The 15,638-nt window shown below is 36.3% G+C and overlaps 1 protein-coding gene across 7 annotated transcripts in view; it reads right to left on the minus strand.

Moving 5' to 3' along the window:
• Positions 1-15,638, minus strand: part of NAV3 (neuron navigator 3) — a 591,684-nt gene that overhangs the window by 25,875 nt on the left and 550,171 nt on the right. For 5 of the 7 annotated variants that reach the window (XM_060113459.1, XM_060113462.1, XM_060113460.1 and 2 more), the window contains 6 exons: positions 15,167-15,278; positions 9,741-9,862; positions 8,752-8,772; positions 7,899-8,071; positions 6,173-6,326; positions 4,508-4,682 (listed from right to left, as the gene is read on the minus strand). In XM_060113459.1, the coding sequence (XP_059969442.1) occupies positions 4,508-4,682; positions 6,173-6,326; positions 7,899-8,071; positions 8,752-8,772; positions 9,741-9,862; positions 15,167-15,278 (757 nt within the window). The remainder of the gene's footprint in view (positions 1-4,507; positions 4,683-6,172; positions 6,327-7,898; positions 8,072-8,751; positions 8,773-9,740; positions 9,863-15,166; positions 15,279-15,638) is intronic. The other 2 variants (XM_060113461.1, XM_060113458.1) reach the window with 1 other exon arrangement.

The following is a 15,638-nucleotide window of genomic DNA, read 5'->3' on the forward strand; positions in this document are numbered from 1 at the left end:
GTGGTGAGACTGACTGTTCAACTGAAATGATTTTCAAGCATTTGGCACATTCCCTGCTATATGACTACTCACCTCGTATCTACAATTTTAGGTAATGTTTTGAATTTCAACCACGGCATTATACTTCCCCGCAGAATTATATTAATTATTGCTTTCCTGTTCTCTTTATGCTTATAGCTTCAAAACCAAAATAATACTTCTAGTAATCAGCTAAGAGTTACAGAAGCATGATAAAGCTAGCTAACCTTTAACCCACCAACCTTAAAATGTGATTAAAGATTAATTTTCAAAATATATTATATGAGATTAATGTCCAGTTTGGAGAATGATTAAGGCAAACTATCCCACATATATGTTTTCCTTTGACAAGGATGCTATTATGTTTAATATGAAGATAGTTTTCTGGGGACAAAGAAAACTTGGTTACATGTTGAAGAGCACATGTGCCTGGTGACAAGAGGACTCAACTGCTCAAAGTGTAAAGTTAGAGAGCCAAGGACTGTGACTGTACCATTATAGAAGCAACAATTTCATCAAGTGCCTTCTGAAAATAAAATGCTTCTATTATCTTAATAATTAGGAACATGCAATTCTGCAAAGGAAGGAGTTAAAAAATGCCATAACACTACAACAATCAAAAGCACATTTAGAGTTTAAGGAATATGGAGGTTTTTTGCTAGAAATTTTTAAATTGTCAAAGACAATCTCCCTTACTGAAATTTATTTATTTATTTTTAATAGATTAACATCCTCCCAGGCTCTCACCATTTTTCCTATCCAATTCAAACCTCTTCCTTAAGTGTCATTTTAATTCTCTTCTTGCTCTTTTTCTCAAAAGTTTAAAGTGGCTTATCGTTCACATCTAAATATCTTGTAATTCATGAGCAAATTACCTCTTTAGTACTTTGCTCAATTATTCATAACTTCATAAATATTCAAAAATATTTATTTTAACTAACAGTTTATTAAGCATCACAGAAATCAGGAACTGTGGATTTCCCTGCTGGCGCAGTGGTTAAGAATCTGCCTTCCAATGCAGGGACGTGGGTTCGAGCTCTGGTCTGGGAAGATCCCACATGCCACGGAGCAGCTAAGCCCGTGCCCCATAACTACTGAGTCTGCGCTCTAGAGCCCGCCAGCCACAACTACTGAGCCCGCATGCTGGTACTACTGAAGCCCACGTGCCTAGAGCCCGTGCCCCGCAACAGGAGAAACCACTGCAAAGAGAAGCCCACGCACCACAACAAAGGGTAGCGCTCACTCGCTGCAACTAGAGAAAGCCCAGACACAGCAACCAAGACCCAACGCAGCCAAAAATAAATTAATTAATTAATTTTTAAAAAAAGGAAAGAAAGAAAGAAATCAGCAACTGTGCTGGGCATTGGGAATGAATACCATGGTGAGAAGGAAGATGAATTCCCTGCTCTGTTGGCGTATACATTCTCAACAAGGTAATCTTGAATGTTTTAAGTGCTTTAGCAAAATGAATACAGTAGTTAAGAGTCAGGCACTGGAATCATCCAGATCTGGGCTCAAATATTAGCTCTATCATTTATTGGATGCATAATCTTGAAAGATTATCATAATCACTTTCCTAAGTCTTGGTTTCCTCATCTATAAAATGGGGGACAAAAGCACCAGCTTCGTAGGGTTATTGAGAACATAATAGAAAACACTCTTAAAGCACTTTATCCTCCGTGTTTAGTAAGTTTACCTGTTCTAACCATTACTCCTTTTCTCTGTGTGTTTATTCTAACTCCTCGTGTTGACAGTGGAAGGAGCACATCATGACTCACTCTGGGTCCCCCCTGCCCCCCACCCAGTACACTGACGGGATGGTCACCTGAACAAACAACTCTGAGTAAAAACAAATAACAGCCAGTTTGAAATAAGGGTTCTCTGTGTTGTTTTATGGAAAATAAGTTAGAGTCCTCTGTCAACATTTTGAAAAACGATTTGCCATTCTGGTTACAGTCAAGTGAAATTCTGACAAAAACTGAAGGTTTTTCAAACTTCTGTCTTCACTGGATGTATGGAACATGCACTATTATTTCAGGAACTGGACATTTGTCAATTAGTCTCTCTCCTGCCTACTTCTTTTTTTTTAAAAAAAAATAATCATGAACTCTAGAAACCTTTTCTATTAAAAAGCCTCAGCATAAAGGCACTTTTGATTTCCAATTTTGAACCCACTAAACGAGTGAAGGCAAAGAAAACTTGACTTGAAAAGTATCCTAGTCAAGTGATGTCAAGTGATTTACATTTTTCTTGCTAGTTCAGACACAAGTATCGCTATTGAAAAATAGTTGAGGAAATAAAATAATATAGGTCTAAAAATAAACCATGAAATGGGTAATTATAAAGCACATTTTTGAAAAAAAAAAAAACCTCTCCTCACCAAATTGCCCCAAATTCTGAACCATGGCCATCAGTTAGATGGACACAGAAAATGTAAATTAATTTCTTTGATTTTATATTTATCTTTATGAGTCCTAGTCTTTCCTAGACATTAATTTTGGTTTCATTTTTATATGGCTGTTCTTCCTAAACTACCTTCAGTACTAAATTTGCCTCCTTCAGACCTTATCATATTTCCATAGGCTAAACCAAAATCATGTAACAGGCAGGAAAATCCCACCATTAAGCCATCCTATAAGGTACCAGTCCTTTTCTCTCCTTAGAAGTGAAGCTCCAGGACATAGGCAGGCACTGACTGCCATTAGGTGTGGATCCTACCTCACCTCTCTCAGGTTCATCACCGACAAGCCAATGTATAGGATGTGACTCAGGACTCTCAGATTCTATACATTTAAAGTTTTTGTTCTTCCTTTTTCCCCATCTTTTGAAGAATGTGGATGATAACACTTCATAGACAATTTACACATTCAAGTTATTACTATATTTCCATAGTTTTATTTTACCTAATGATTTATAAGTTCATTTAATTATGACAGATCTATTTTTTCTTAGCTACTAATATTTCTTTTACTTGATGTGTATGCTCAAAATTCATTTTCCTTCCCCAATCCCTGCCAAATGGTATAAACGTTGTTTTCATGAACTTCAGGAAATTCCTACTTGCCTTTTAGTTTCTAGTTACCTTTTACAAGAAGAAAGCAAGTATGCATTTGGGCCATTCATTTTACACCATGAAGGGCAGATATAATTAGTAGAATTTTAAAAATTCTGACCTTTTAGAAGCAAGAGATATGATTCATTAAAATATCATCGATATCAGCTTGCTGTATTTCTGTTTCTTTTCTTTTTCATTTTCATCTTTATCTTTTTCTATATTTTGGTGTAATTTAAGGCAAGCCATGAAGTTTCTCAATTCTATCATGGGATCTAAAATTGCCCAGGAACATGTATACATATTATTGGTTTCCAAGCGTCATCTAGTGGCTGTGCTTTGCAATCACTGCAGATCCTCATGTAAATCTTTCCTCAACTAAGTCTTATATACACAGAATGATTCGAAGCCATAGGAGCAGTTATACTTTATAACTGAATAGTTCATCAGCTATTAAGACAACATTATGTCATATGATTCTATTTGCAATTGAATAAAACTGTACCCTTGTTCCATCATTAGTACCATTGAATACAATAATAGAATCCATTGTGTTCTTTTTGTTTGTTGAAAATCTAATAGAGCTGCAGTCTGGATGATGTAGTAGCATTATGTTCGCCCTGGGTCACATCATGCAGGATCATCTAGTCAAATTTAGGAATAGGTCCTGATATACTTGTATACGGGCTTCGTACACTTAAAACACTATCAAATTGCATGGGGTTCTGAGCATTATATTCATTAGTACTAACAATCATCACTGAGAATATTACTTTTTCATCCTATTTGTAACCCTGGAGGAAGTACTACTCAAACACAAGTAATTGTTTTAAAAAATGATATGAAAACCATATCTCTATGTCTTTTTACTCTTTCACACAGAATGTTCTTTTAAAATGATAATGAAGGGGTTTCCCTGGTGGCACAGTGGTTGAGAGTCCTCCTGCCGATGCAGGGGACACGGGTTCGAGCCCTGGTCCGGGAGGATCCCACATGCCGCAAAGCGGCTGAGCCCATGTGCCACAACTACTGAGCCTGTGCTCTAGGGCCCATGAGCCACAACTACTGAGCCCGTGTGCCCCAACTACTGAGCTTGAACTCTAGAGCCCGTGCTCTGCAACAAGAGAAGTCACCACAATGAGAAGCCCGCACACCGCAACGAAGAGTAGCCCCCGCTCTCCACAACTAGAGAAAACCCGTGGGCAGCAATGAAGACCCAACGCAGCCAAAATTAAATAAGTAAAAGAAATTAAAATGATAATGAAGTAAAATAAATTTATAAGAGGAAAAAGGACTATTTCTGAGAACTAGGCCGTTAACATTTTAAAGAGGGTATGGGTGAGAGCTGCAGCGGGTAAGGGTCTCCAAATTCGAGGTCTCCAGGCTTGTGAAGTCAGAGGCATGCTTTGATTCAGGCAGGCATGTGCACAAAATCACCTGAGGTAACAGACTCCGTGATGTTCAAATTGTTCAGAGAGAGTCCTAAGGACTGGCGTGAGGATGAGGAGGAAGTGCTACTTGCGGACTCAGACGGGGGCCGAGCTGGCTTCGCAGCGTTCCCCGTTTCTGCTTTCAACCGGTCGTTTTCAGCCTTCAGTATTTCAATCTCATTCTGTTGTGAAGATGGAAAACATGAAAAACATAGAGCTAGCTTGATTGAGAAAAGGGTACCAACTCTTTTAACGGGGTTAATCGGTTCATTTATTAAATAAACCATGTGGTGAGATATTAAATAAACAAACATAAATTATGAAAACAGGATTTCCTTCCAAAGAAGGAAAAGTAATTCCTTTTTCTGTCTCTCACATACACATGTTCAGCTATTCACAAATACACACACTAACCAGTAGAATTTTTTATAATTTTTTAAAAATCTATCATATATTTGAGGAGTTTTCCAAATATGACATGGTCTTATGTGAATTAAGAATAACATAATTGAAAAGTTCATACCATTCCTCATTTTAAAAGTAAACATACACACTACTACATATATAAAAATAGATAATCAACAGGGACCTACTGTATAGCACAGGGAACTATACTCAATATTTTGTAGTAACCTATAAGGGAAAAGAATCTGAAAAAGAATAGCTTTTTATATCTATATCAATCTATATATGTATATATATATATTCAGTTATATACATATAACTGAATCACTGTGCTGTACACCTGAAACTAACATGACACTGTAAATCAACTATACTTCAATAAAATAAAAAATTTTTAAAAACTTAAAAAAAAATTTTTAAATGAAAGTAATGTTAAAATCTCATAGAAAATAATGCCGTTTGTAATACTCTGAATTCAGGGAGAGTTGAAAACCACAGTAAAACAAAAGTAATATAAATAAGGTGATTTAAAATTACCACCTCAGAATCCTAGCTAACGTCTGAAAAAGTTTTTGTTCCTTCAAAATGGGGCATTAAGCTCATAAAAACAACACAAGCCTATTGGTGAATATCCACTGGCAGATGAATCTGCTCAGCAATGAGCTTTTCCTATTTCAGTCATCTGTGGTACCAAGTGATTACTGGTTGACCATAATAAAACGAAAACTTAGTCTGAGCACAGACTGATCCTGAATTTAGCCTTCAGATGCTTCCAAAAAATAGAAAAGCTTTACTTCTACAGATGGCATTCTACATCACATTTACTTTCATATTTAGAGAGCTTGTGTTATATTTCTGTTGATTCCTCATTACGTTTGTTTTTCAACAGAAAACAGGTAAAGGTGTTTGAAAGTCAGATTTCAAAAGAATAGGAAAAAGTTACCATAAGGGTAAATCATGGAAAAGTGAAGAAGCAAGGGCTGTAGTAGTTTCTCTAAAACCTTAGCTCTCAGCGAATCCAATCACTAGTACAGTGCCTTCAATGGTCCTTGAGTGCAACTGGCCAGTTTGCACTTCCACTTCCAAACCTGGATTTGACAAAATTCTCCATCCAGTACTGAGAAATGAGGTGCAGAGACTGAATAAACAGAGCGCATTTCCAAAAAGGATTTAAACATGAGATTTGTTTTTATAATAACTAAGAGGAGAGAATAAGCAGCATTTTAAATCTCTCCTGTTTGTTCCCTGAAGGTGCTTTCGGACCGACCTGCATCCGGTTCATGGCTTCCCGGATCTGATCGAGATGATGAGCAGAGCTGAGGGCCTCCAGCCGAATATCCGTTAATTTTAATTCCTTTTCTCTGAGCTCACTCTTCAGCTGCAGAATTATCTCTGCCTCAGCCTCTGTGCATTCACAGATCCTGAAGAAAGAAACAAGCACAAAATCAGTGGCTGGGGAAGCCAGAGGATTACGAAAGGCAATGTTTCTTTTAAAAGCTGAACTGCAATATCATCCAGCAGGTACAGAGATTATTTGCTGCTGGCAATACCTAGAGAAAAGGAAAAAGAGTTTTACAGACAATAGTACATTCACAGGTTCAAAACTGAAAATAGTAGCCGTCTCTTTTAATCTTTTCTTCCTATTTTCTGAAGTTTAAAAACAATCCATCTTTACTGTATATAAAGTGATCCTCAAAATTCCCTTGTTGCTGATGTTTATGGAGCTGAAAAGTCATAATATTACTACATCTCATTCTACCATTTTTCAAGGGACTTGAGCCTCTATTTGCAACATGAAATTTGTTTAAAGCAAAGTTATTATGTCCTTAAAATGTTGATTTCTTGTTTTGTAAAATTTTGCAAAGAATAACCTTATTCGTCACAATACTATCTTCAGGTTACGATAAAATTCAATATAAATATTGTAGAAAGTAAATCAGGGAGATTAGTTTTGGACATTTAAATAATGGATGAGTGTTATATAATCTTCCTGGGAGGCTCAGCTGATTTAGGAGATCAGCTAATGAAACTGAATCACAGGTTTCAACCCCAATGAGCAGGCTAGTTGGGGGCTGCTTGAAGGTAATATACATTATATCCTATTGTTGTTCTGTAGACAGCTTCGTAGGAAGTATGTCAAAAGAATTTGTTTTATGTTACTGAATATCTTTTCCATTTAAAATGTGAGGACTAACTGCTGGTCACAAAGTGATAGTGCTATGTTCTTTCCTCTAAGTCAGGAAATTATACAGGGTGTACAAGGGTCTTAAATGGTTCTATTAGTGGCCCTGCTTTATATGAGTTCTGGGTGAGCCAGTGTCTTGGGCACACAAGGAAATCTCACTTAAATAGTATATAGAACAAAGAGAACTATCAGAGCACATGTTTTACATTCTAAATGTTTTATTCTTTCTTGTAACATCAACTAGTGGGATACTATAAAAAAACATTATGCTAGATTATCTAACACAATTAAAGAAAAAAGGATTGAAGTTTGGCTTGAGGAAACCAAATTTTACTTCCAAAACAGGAGGACAGAGAAGGTAGTCATTGTTGAAATGCATGCGAGTGATTTTAGAAAAAGCAAGAGTGAACACTGCTTAGGTTAGAACCAGGATCTCTGCAGTTCTCATGCATCACACTCCATTTTACCGGGATCTATGCTTGTAGGTCACAGGGCCATTTTGCCGTTTCTTTGGTGGCCAGACAAGGGGTAACCTGCATTTAATGCACAGTTAGACAGATCCATGGACAAATGCAAGTGAAAAGAAGTGAAAATAATAACTTAGAAAAGGGGAGAATGAAATCAAGAACGCTCAATTTCTAATGTATGGAAAGCAGAAGAGAAACAAATGCTGTCTGCTATTCTAAGGAAGATCTGAAAATAATCGGTATAGAGGTGGTGCTGCAGTTCCATTTAGAACACAGATCTAGGCTTGGCCTCAAGTTGTCTTTAACAAATACTTCCGCAACCGGCAGAGACAGTGACTTACGCTGAGGCGGACTGCGAGGGCTTCAGGGAGGCTGGACCACAGTCACCCGCATTGTGGGGCAACTTGGGGGACGCTGGAAGGGACGAATCAGTAAGCTCTTCAATGTCCGAATGTGAGGATGGAGGCTTGGTGGACTTTTTCTTCCCAAAGGCTTGTTTGAATGAGCTTCTCAGCTGCAAGAAGGACAGAAATTACCTTCCTTGTCTATTTGCACTGGGGGGCATCTTGCTTTGGGCCGTTAGTTTGCAGGTGCCATCCTAGCCACTGCCTGGGGTCAGTATGTATAAGCAAAGGATTAACAGCTGCAGCACAGTATCTCTAAAAAAAAAAGATACCGTGTTCTGTGTTTCTGTTTTATTCTTGTATTAATCCAGCGCAGCGCAAACATGGAAGGCTTTTAAACAGTGCAGGGTCAAGGGCACGGCTGTCAGAGCACTCATTTAAAACGAAGTACCTTGAAGGGATCTCCGTTCAGAAGGCTCCTCTCTTCAAGGCAATTTGTTTTAAATGGCTGCTTTAGCGCTACAGTCAAGTCAGGGCCTGCTGACAATATAAACTTAAAAAGCAAAGTGAAATCAAATTCACCTAACACTTCATTAATTGTGAGTTTCTATTCAAAATTTCAGTTCCCGGACTATGAGAAACCAGAGTTGGTATGCCCTACAGCGCTATTCAGAAAGTGGTTTTACTTCTCTTTAGAACTGGAGATTAAAATGAAAAGACACAAAGAAAAGACATACAAGGTAATCTGTTTTTAAAAGGTATAAAAGCCTCCTGCCAAAATGAATAGCATTCATGCCAAGGGTGGGTATTTTTATAGATGCATGCCAAATTGTCCATGGTTTATATTCACCTCACTTCCTCTAGAGTTCACCTTGCAGAAACATGAAAGAGTGTGGAATTACAAATCAAGGGAATGAAGGCTGATCAGTATTTTAAAATATTACCTGCATAAACATTTTTTTTAAAACAGAAAAGATATTTCTCTCATTATTTACAGAAAGCACTCCAGTAAAATCCTCTGCTAGTTATATTTTGGGTTTCATCAAGAGTTCTACTTATTTAAAATCTACTTTTCTTGCATGGCATTAAAATAAATCCTTTACTTCATTGTTTTTAAACATTTTGCAGTGATAGCATCTTCCCCTCAGTTTTTCAGCAATTATTTAATATCAATTCTATCTCTAGCAAACTTAAGGGACAGTTCTGTTAAAGTACATTTCTATATTTATCCTATGTTCTTTTGATAAAAATACATATAGTTGATTTCTTATACAGTGACACTTTATTCACGCTATAAACCCTGTTGATGCAAGGGGTGGAGAGGCTTTCAAGGTCTCTTCTTTCCCTTTTACTTTTTTTATTCCATTGTTTTCTCCACTTCCTCCATCCACCAGCACCACCACCATCACCACCATCAGCATCACCATCATCTTTTTCTTCTTCTTCATCTCTACCTCCACAGTAAGCCCCTGCTCGGAGCCATTTATTTACACGTTACCCTATTTTTCTTTACAGTATCTCTATAAAGTCAGTATTAATTATCCAATTCTTACAGATGAGAAAGTTTAGTCTCCCCAAAAAGGTGAAGTCACTTGCCTAAGATCCAAATAGTAAGTGTCAAAGTTGGGATTCAAATCCAAGTTTACTTAGTGCCAACTCCAAAACATTTGCTCTTCGGCACCATGCTGCCCTAATCTTGGTGATGAGTGTAGCCTTTGAGGTGTCAGTCACTTGAATGAGACACTGTAAACTGCTGTGGATCTCTAAAGCCCAAAAGGAAAAAGCCTGACTCACTGTGCAGTAATAAGCTTCTGAATTAGATGAATGCTAATGGCTTACCCAGTTTTTCTTTTTCTTCTTCTTGGAGTCAGCATCGTTACCACTGCCAATGCTGGAATGGCTCGTGGCACTGTTGATACTAGAAACGCTTTCGGAGGAATGCTGTCTTCTGATGCGGAGATCTAGCCACAGATAGACAGTATCACGTTTACTCATAAAAACTTGCAATCTGAACAAACAAGACTTTTAGGCTTTCTGAGAGGAAGTCCTCTAATAAATGTCCACATGGCTTTGTACAGATTATTTCGATGCAGTTTTGGTCTTAAAAGCTTAATAAAGTACAACCACATTTGCTTTAATTAACTGGGTTATCTGTATTAAGATTCAATGGGAATCTCAAGTAAGTCTGTAGCACTGGTGTTTTAATGAATTCTGAGTTTTGTCCCAAAATGAACTGCTATGCTAGTGATTTTTACTGAATACCTGGATCAAACAGCACTTCCAAAATGATTTATTCCAAATGATTTGTTCCATGGAGTAAAAGGAAACTCTTAATAGCATGATAATTAATTGTGTGTTTTTAATATTTGTCCTTTGAATAAAGCTACCGAAGCCAAATATATTAACTCTCCATTTCATGGAATCATACCTAGTTAGAGCCAAAACAAACCTTGCAAGTCATCTAAGCACTTCATACCACAGATGGAGCAATTGAAGTGCAAAGAAGTTAAGTAACCTGACCAAGGTCAAAGAGCCAATGGGGCGAAGGTAGACTGCATTTGTGAATTAAACAGAAATCAGACTTAAGACAGTACAATTTTTCCATCATACCCCTAACCCCTGTCCATGACTTGGAAGAGTAATAGTAGTAACAATAATAACAGGTAATAATAAAGTTAGCTTTTACTACTCTGCTCTGGGAGTACCTAATTTTTAAAGCAAACCACTGAAATGAGTGTAATTATTAAATTTTCCCTGTGGTCATGTGGCTGAAAAACAGTGGAGCCAACTTGAGACTTAGAAGTATCCTACTGTCTGTTGTACTAATTGCCAGGTGATATGGCCTCTATATACTCCTAAAAAGCATGGAGTGCTTCTCTAGATAATAAGATATTTTGAAGAGGATACCATTTGATACTAAATCACTTTTTGAACATATTCACTTACTCCATACAATCAGCTTATAATATAAGATTTATTTATAGTCATTAAAATGAAAATTGAAATGATTTCTACTCACAGTGAACTTAAGTGTTAGTGGAGACACTAATAATTCATAAAATTATTTTAAGGTCAAATATGCTTTTAGGCCGTTTCTATTGTCATATATAATTGGTATCAATGCATATTAGCCAAGCAAAAAACTCTCAGTGGAATTTATAAGATGTCAGAAATTATTATATAGCTTTCAAAAAGTTCCCATAGAAATAATAGTATATAATCAAAGCTTTGCAGTTGACTAATTTAACAGTAAAATGACTGATGGCAATGGAACTGTAACTGGTTACTTTCAAAACATACAATAAATAAGTATATGTGTGGGTGTATAATATGCATATACATGCCTCCATCCTTAATCTCATGTACATACATACCAATAAGTACTTTAATTTTTCCATTAAGAGAATAACCATGTTGAAAAATTTTACAGGAGGGTAAAACCAGAGCTGTTTTTAAGAATCCCCAGAGTTTGGTCCAAAAGTATATATTTTTTAATGATGAGAACATTTACTGTTTTTGCATGCCCAAAACATTACCAGTACCAAAATCTAAATCAAGGTATTTATGTGTGTTGTTTTGATTCAACAATAAAGGAGCACAGTATCCCTTAATCAACTAATATGGAAATTATATGAATAAGCAATAAAAGAACATGTGTAGGTATCTGTGTTTTAAATTTCTGCTACAGTTGGCTATAAGCTTTTCTGAACAAGATTAGTATTTGCTATTTTTCCCTTCATAACTGACTTTTACAAATAAAACAGATGTATTAAGCGTTAAAGTATTCCAGAGTTTTTATTATATCCAGAATTAATAAATTTTATTTGACTTCAAGTAATCCCAAATTTTAAAAAGACAGGTAAATTCTTGTTAATCGTAGGTCAAAAGTAGTCCTTGGAGGTATTAGTTATGTTCAATTATGACTGCATTTCCAATAAAGATTGGCAAGGGCATAATTTCCATAATACCAGGAATGAAGGGAATGCATTTTACTTTTTTCTGACAATTCTTTTCTTGTGTTTGTAAGTATCTGATTGAGTACTTTTGGCATTGCAGAGCTCAGTAAAGAATGGGTGACCAAATGAATATCAACAATCTGAATGAAGGGAGCTTATTTTTAAAATATCAATTTCAGTTATATGTTTATTCATTCATTCATTTTCCACTTCCCACCTTCTGCACCATCACTGTTCTAGTTCAAGCCACCAACATCACCTACCTGCTCTAAGAAAGAACAGCTGTCCAACTCACCTTCAAACCATTCCACAAACCAGAGTTAGAGAAATTTTTTTAAAGAAAAACCTCACCATCACTCCCTTACCTGAGACTTCCCAATAGATTTCCATTTTAATAAGAATAGAAAACATTTCAACTCTTAAATATGGCCCAAAGGTTCCTCAGTAATCTGGTCAGTACTTATCTCTCCAACCTGGTTCTACTCACTTTATCTTTGGTCATTATCTTCCTTGTATCAGTTCCATAAAGGCACTAATCTCTTTTCTCTCTCAAGACCCTCCTGGAATGCTCTTCTCTAAATATTTACAATATGCCTTGATATGAGTTTTAATACTACAGAAATACAATCTGAATATTCTATATACATTCAAACCTCTATAACTATTTGTTTTTGTTAGTTTTAAATCTTATAAAATTATTTTTAAATCTTTCTTAGCCAAGTTGAATATTAACTGTTATTGTTTTGTTCATTTTAGGTATCCCTCCCACATTTCTGAGCAAAGGAATTCCTATTTTTCAATTCCAGTAGATATATTAAGCTACCTGTTGCCTGAGATAAAAGGAATCTTTCCAGAAAGTTTTACTTCAGTGACTTGTACTGTGGTAAAGAAAGGATTAAGCCTTTTTAAATCCCTTCTGGACCTATTTACTGACATGAAGATTTAGAACATAAGCTGCTTTATTATAGCTCTAAGATAAGCTTTAAATATGCAGTAATTTTCCATGCCACATATACATTAACTCCCCCACATGGAAAGTTGCTAAATTCTTAACAGAAGTAGCCCCTAGAGAACTAGTTTGTCCTTCAATTTAAGTATATCTCACTTTATATAACTGTTTTTCTATAAGTTAAATTTCAAGTTATAAAAAATTGTATTAGTCCTTTCTATAAAATTAGAATAAGCCCCTTTTATGTGCAAGCCATCGTCACAGCCAGGATTAAGGATTAAGAAAACAGACCACCCTGCCATCGACCAGGAAAGGCAGACCATAAACAAATTAAGGCACCAAAGTGTCTTAATGCAAATTTTGATGAGGGAAGTACAGTTATTTCCAGAAACATATCACAGAGGGACCTCATATAGTTTAGGAGACAAGCAGGCATGTTTAGGCTAACTCTTGCAAGATCTCAAAAAGTTTTTATGCTGAACAAACAGGGTAGAAAGTTCCAAGTAGAATAAAGAGAATATATAAAGAATTTTTGAAGAACTGAAAGAAGTTCTGGATAGCTGAAACATGAAATACACAACACGACAAAATAGCAAGACATAAGGTCTAGAACAGTGTCTAGCACACAAATGGTAATATCAATAAATACTTGTTGAATGAACGAAGCTGCCGAAGAGAGATTATGTCATGTTAAGGAGTTAGTATTTCATCCAAAGGCAATGGGATACCTTTTAAGTATATATTGTTAGACAACTGCTCTGGTCTCAGTGTGAAGAATGGCATAAGGAGGTGAAAGATGAAGAGCAGGAAGGCTCCTTAAGACTAGGAGTTTGTGGTCATAGTTCAGGGGAGATATGAGGAATGGTGATAGCAGGATCAGAGAAAAGGGAATAACATATATTTAATGGATGGAATCAATAGAACTTAGTGATTTACTGTGTACGAAGAGGAGGATTTCTGGCCACATGGAAGGATGGTGATGCTGTTTACTGAGAAAGGGACACTGAAGGTAAAGCAGGTCTGAGAAGGAAGAAGACAAGTTCAAATTTGGAGATGTTGACTTTCAGGTGACAAACAGACATCCAAAGATAACCTAATGGAGTTTTCTCTTTGGCAGCTAGATATACAAATCTGTAACTCAAGAGATGAGCCTGCCCTGGAGAGATATATTTGACAGTTATCAACACATAAATAAGAATTGTAGGTAGAGTACGAGATGAGCTTGTACAAAATTTTAGATAGGATGAAGAGAATCATAATGTATAAAATCATAATGGAAGACAGTTTAGGACTGCATTCTAAGAAACATCAACATTTAACAAATGCATACAAACGAGTGAATCTACAAGAGAAACTGTGAAAGAAATTTCAAAGGAGCAGAAGAAAAACTAAGAATGTGGATGTCATGAGCATTAGAAGAAGTGAATGTTTCAAGTAGGATGCAGTGGACATCAGCATCAAATGCTATTTGCACAACAAATACAATAAGAATTTTAAATTTTGTACTGGATTTAGAGTCATCTAAGTCATTATTGATGCTGGAGAGAACAGTTTTGGTGGAGTAGTAGAAAGAGAAACCCTACTCCCATGGTCTGAAGTGTAACTGGCTGTTGAAGACATTGAATGATTCCATCAAGCTTTCCCAAAATTCATCTGGAACTGCGAAGAGAGATGACAGTGCACTCAGGATTTAGGAAAACATTTTTCAGCTGGTAAAGAGTTGAGCATATTGAACGCTACTGCAAAGAGTCAGAACAGGAATAAGTACAACCTATGTAAAGAAAACAATGGCATAACATTATCACAGAGTATTTCTTCAGTGGCAATTTAAGGAGTGGGGTGGTGGCAGAGAAGATGATTTTATCATTGCTTCCAATTGCTGAAGCATAGTAATAATTAAAAACACACCAACTTTTAGTCCATTTTCTTACTGTTTTGTAAGTTCTCTACAGAAAATGTACCTTTTTATTGCCCCCACCCAGGATGAGTTGCTCCCAGTATCCACTACTTCAGCATATTGATTATTGTATTTTTACATACAGGTCTAGATCTTCATACTCCTTCTCAGGTTTGTTTTGCTTGAAGGCAGATATGAATACATTAACCAACCTCCTCAGACCCACCTTCACCAAATCAAGTGGAGAGAAAAGTGCTGGACGGTAGAAGCAATTTCCTTAAGGTCAGTTTGATACTGAAGCCTACTGTTCTTAAATTCTGAGATTCTGACTGCCTTAGTAGCAACTTATATTGATATATTATAAAAGGCAGTGTGACTGAGTAAAAGCAGCTTTGCTCTAATTAATAAATAAAAATAGATTCCTAGTAGATTGGATGAAAAATGGCAAGATTTCTAAACATACCTTTGGGAGGGTGGTCTGGACCATTGAGCGCTCCCTGAATGGCTGCCTGGGCAGCAGAGTTCTGGGCCTTCAGCATTTCAATGGTTTCTCTTAGTTCGATCAGTTCAGACTCCTGTGAAACAAACAGAATTTAGGAGCTTTAAAAGTAAAAGATTCTTATTCACAGCTCACTATCAAATGAGTTTGATTTTATGTAGTGCTAACGTCCTGGTAGATTTAGATGCGTGGCTGACCTTTCAAGTTGTGTCTTACAACCTCTTACTTGTAAATGTAAGAAGGTAAATGCAATAGAGAATTAAAAAATAATGTCTTGGTTATTCTCTTATAAACGTGGTCTGAACAGTCTTTATTTCTTTAAAAGGGTGGTACCCAGAGCTGACCAGTACCATATAAAGCAAGATATCACACTGCTCATTTTAGATACCAAACTTATTAATACTACCCATGATTATATTACATAGATAAATACTAT

This window comes from Mesoplodon densirostris, chromosome 11, assembly GCF_025265405.1.
Source record: "Mesoplodon densirostris isolate mMesDen1 chromosome 11, mMesDen1 primary haplotype, whole genome shotgun sequence".
NCBI lineage: Eukaryota > Metazoa > Chordata > Mammalia > Artiodactyla > Ziphiidae > Mesoplodon > Mesoplodon densirostris.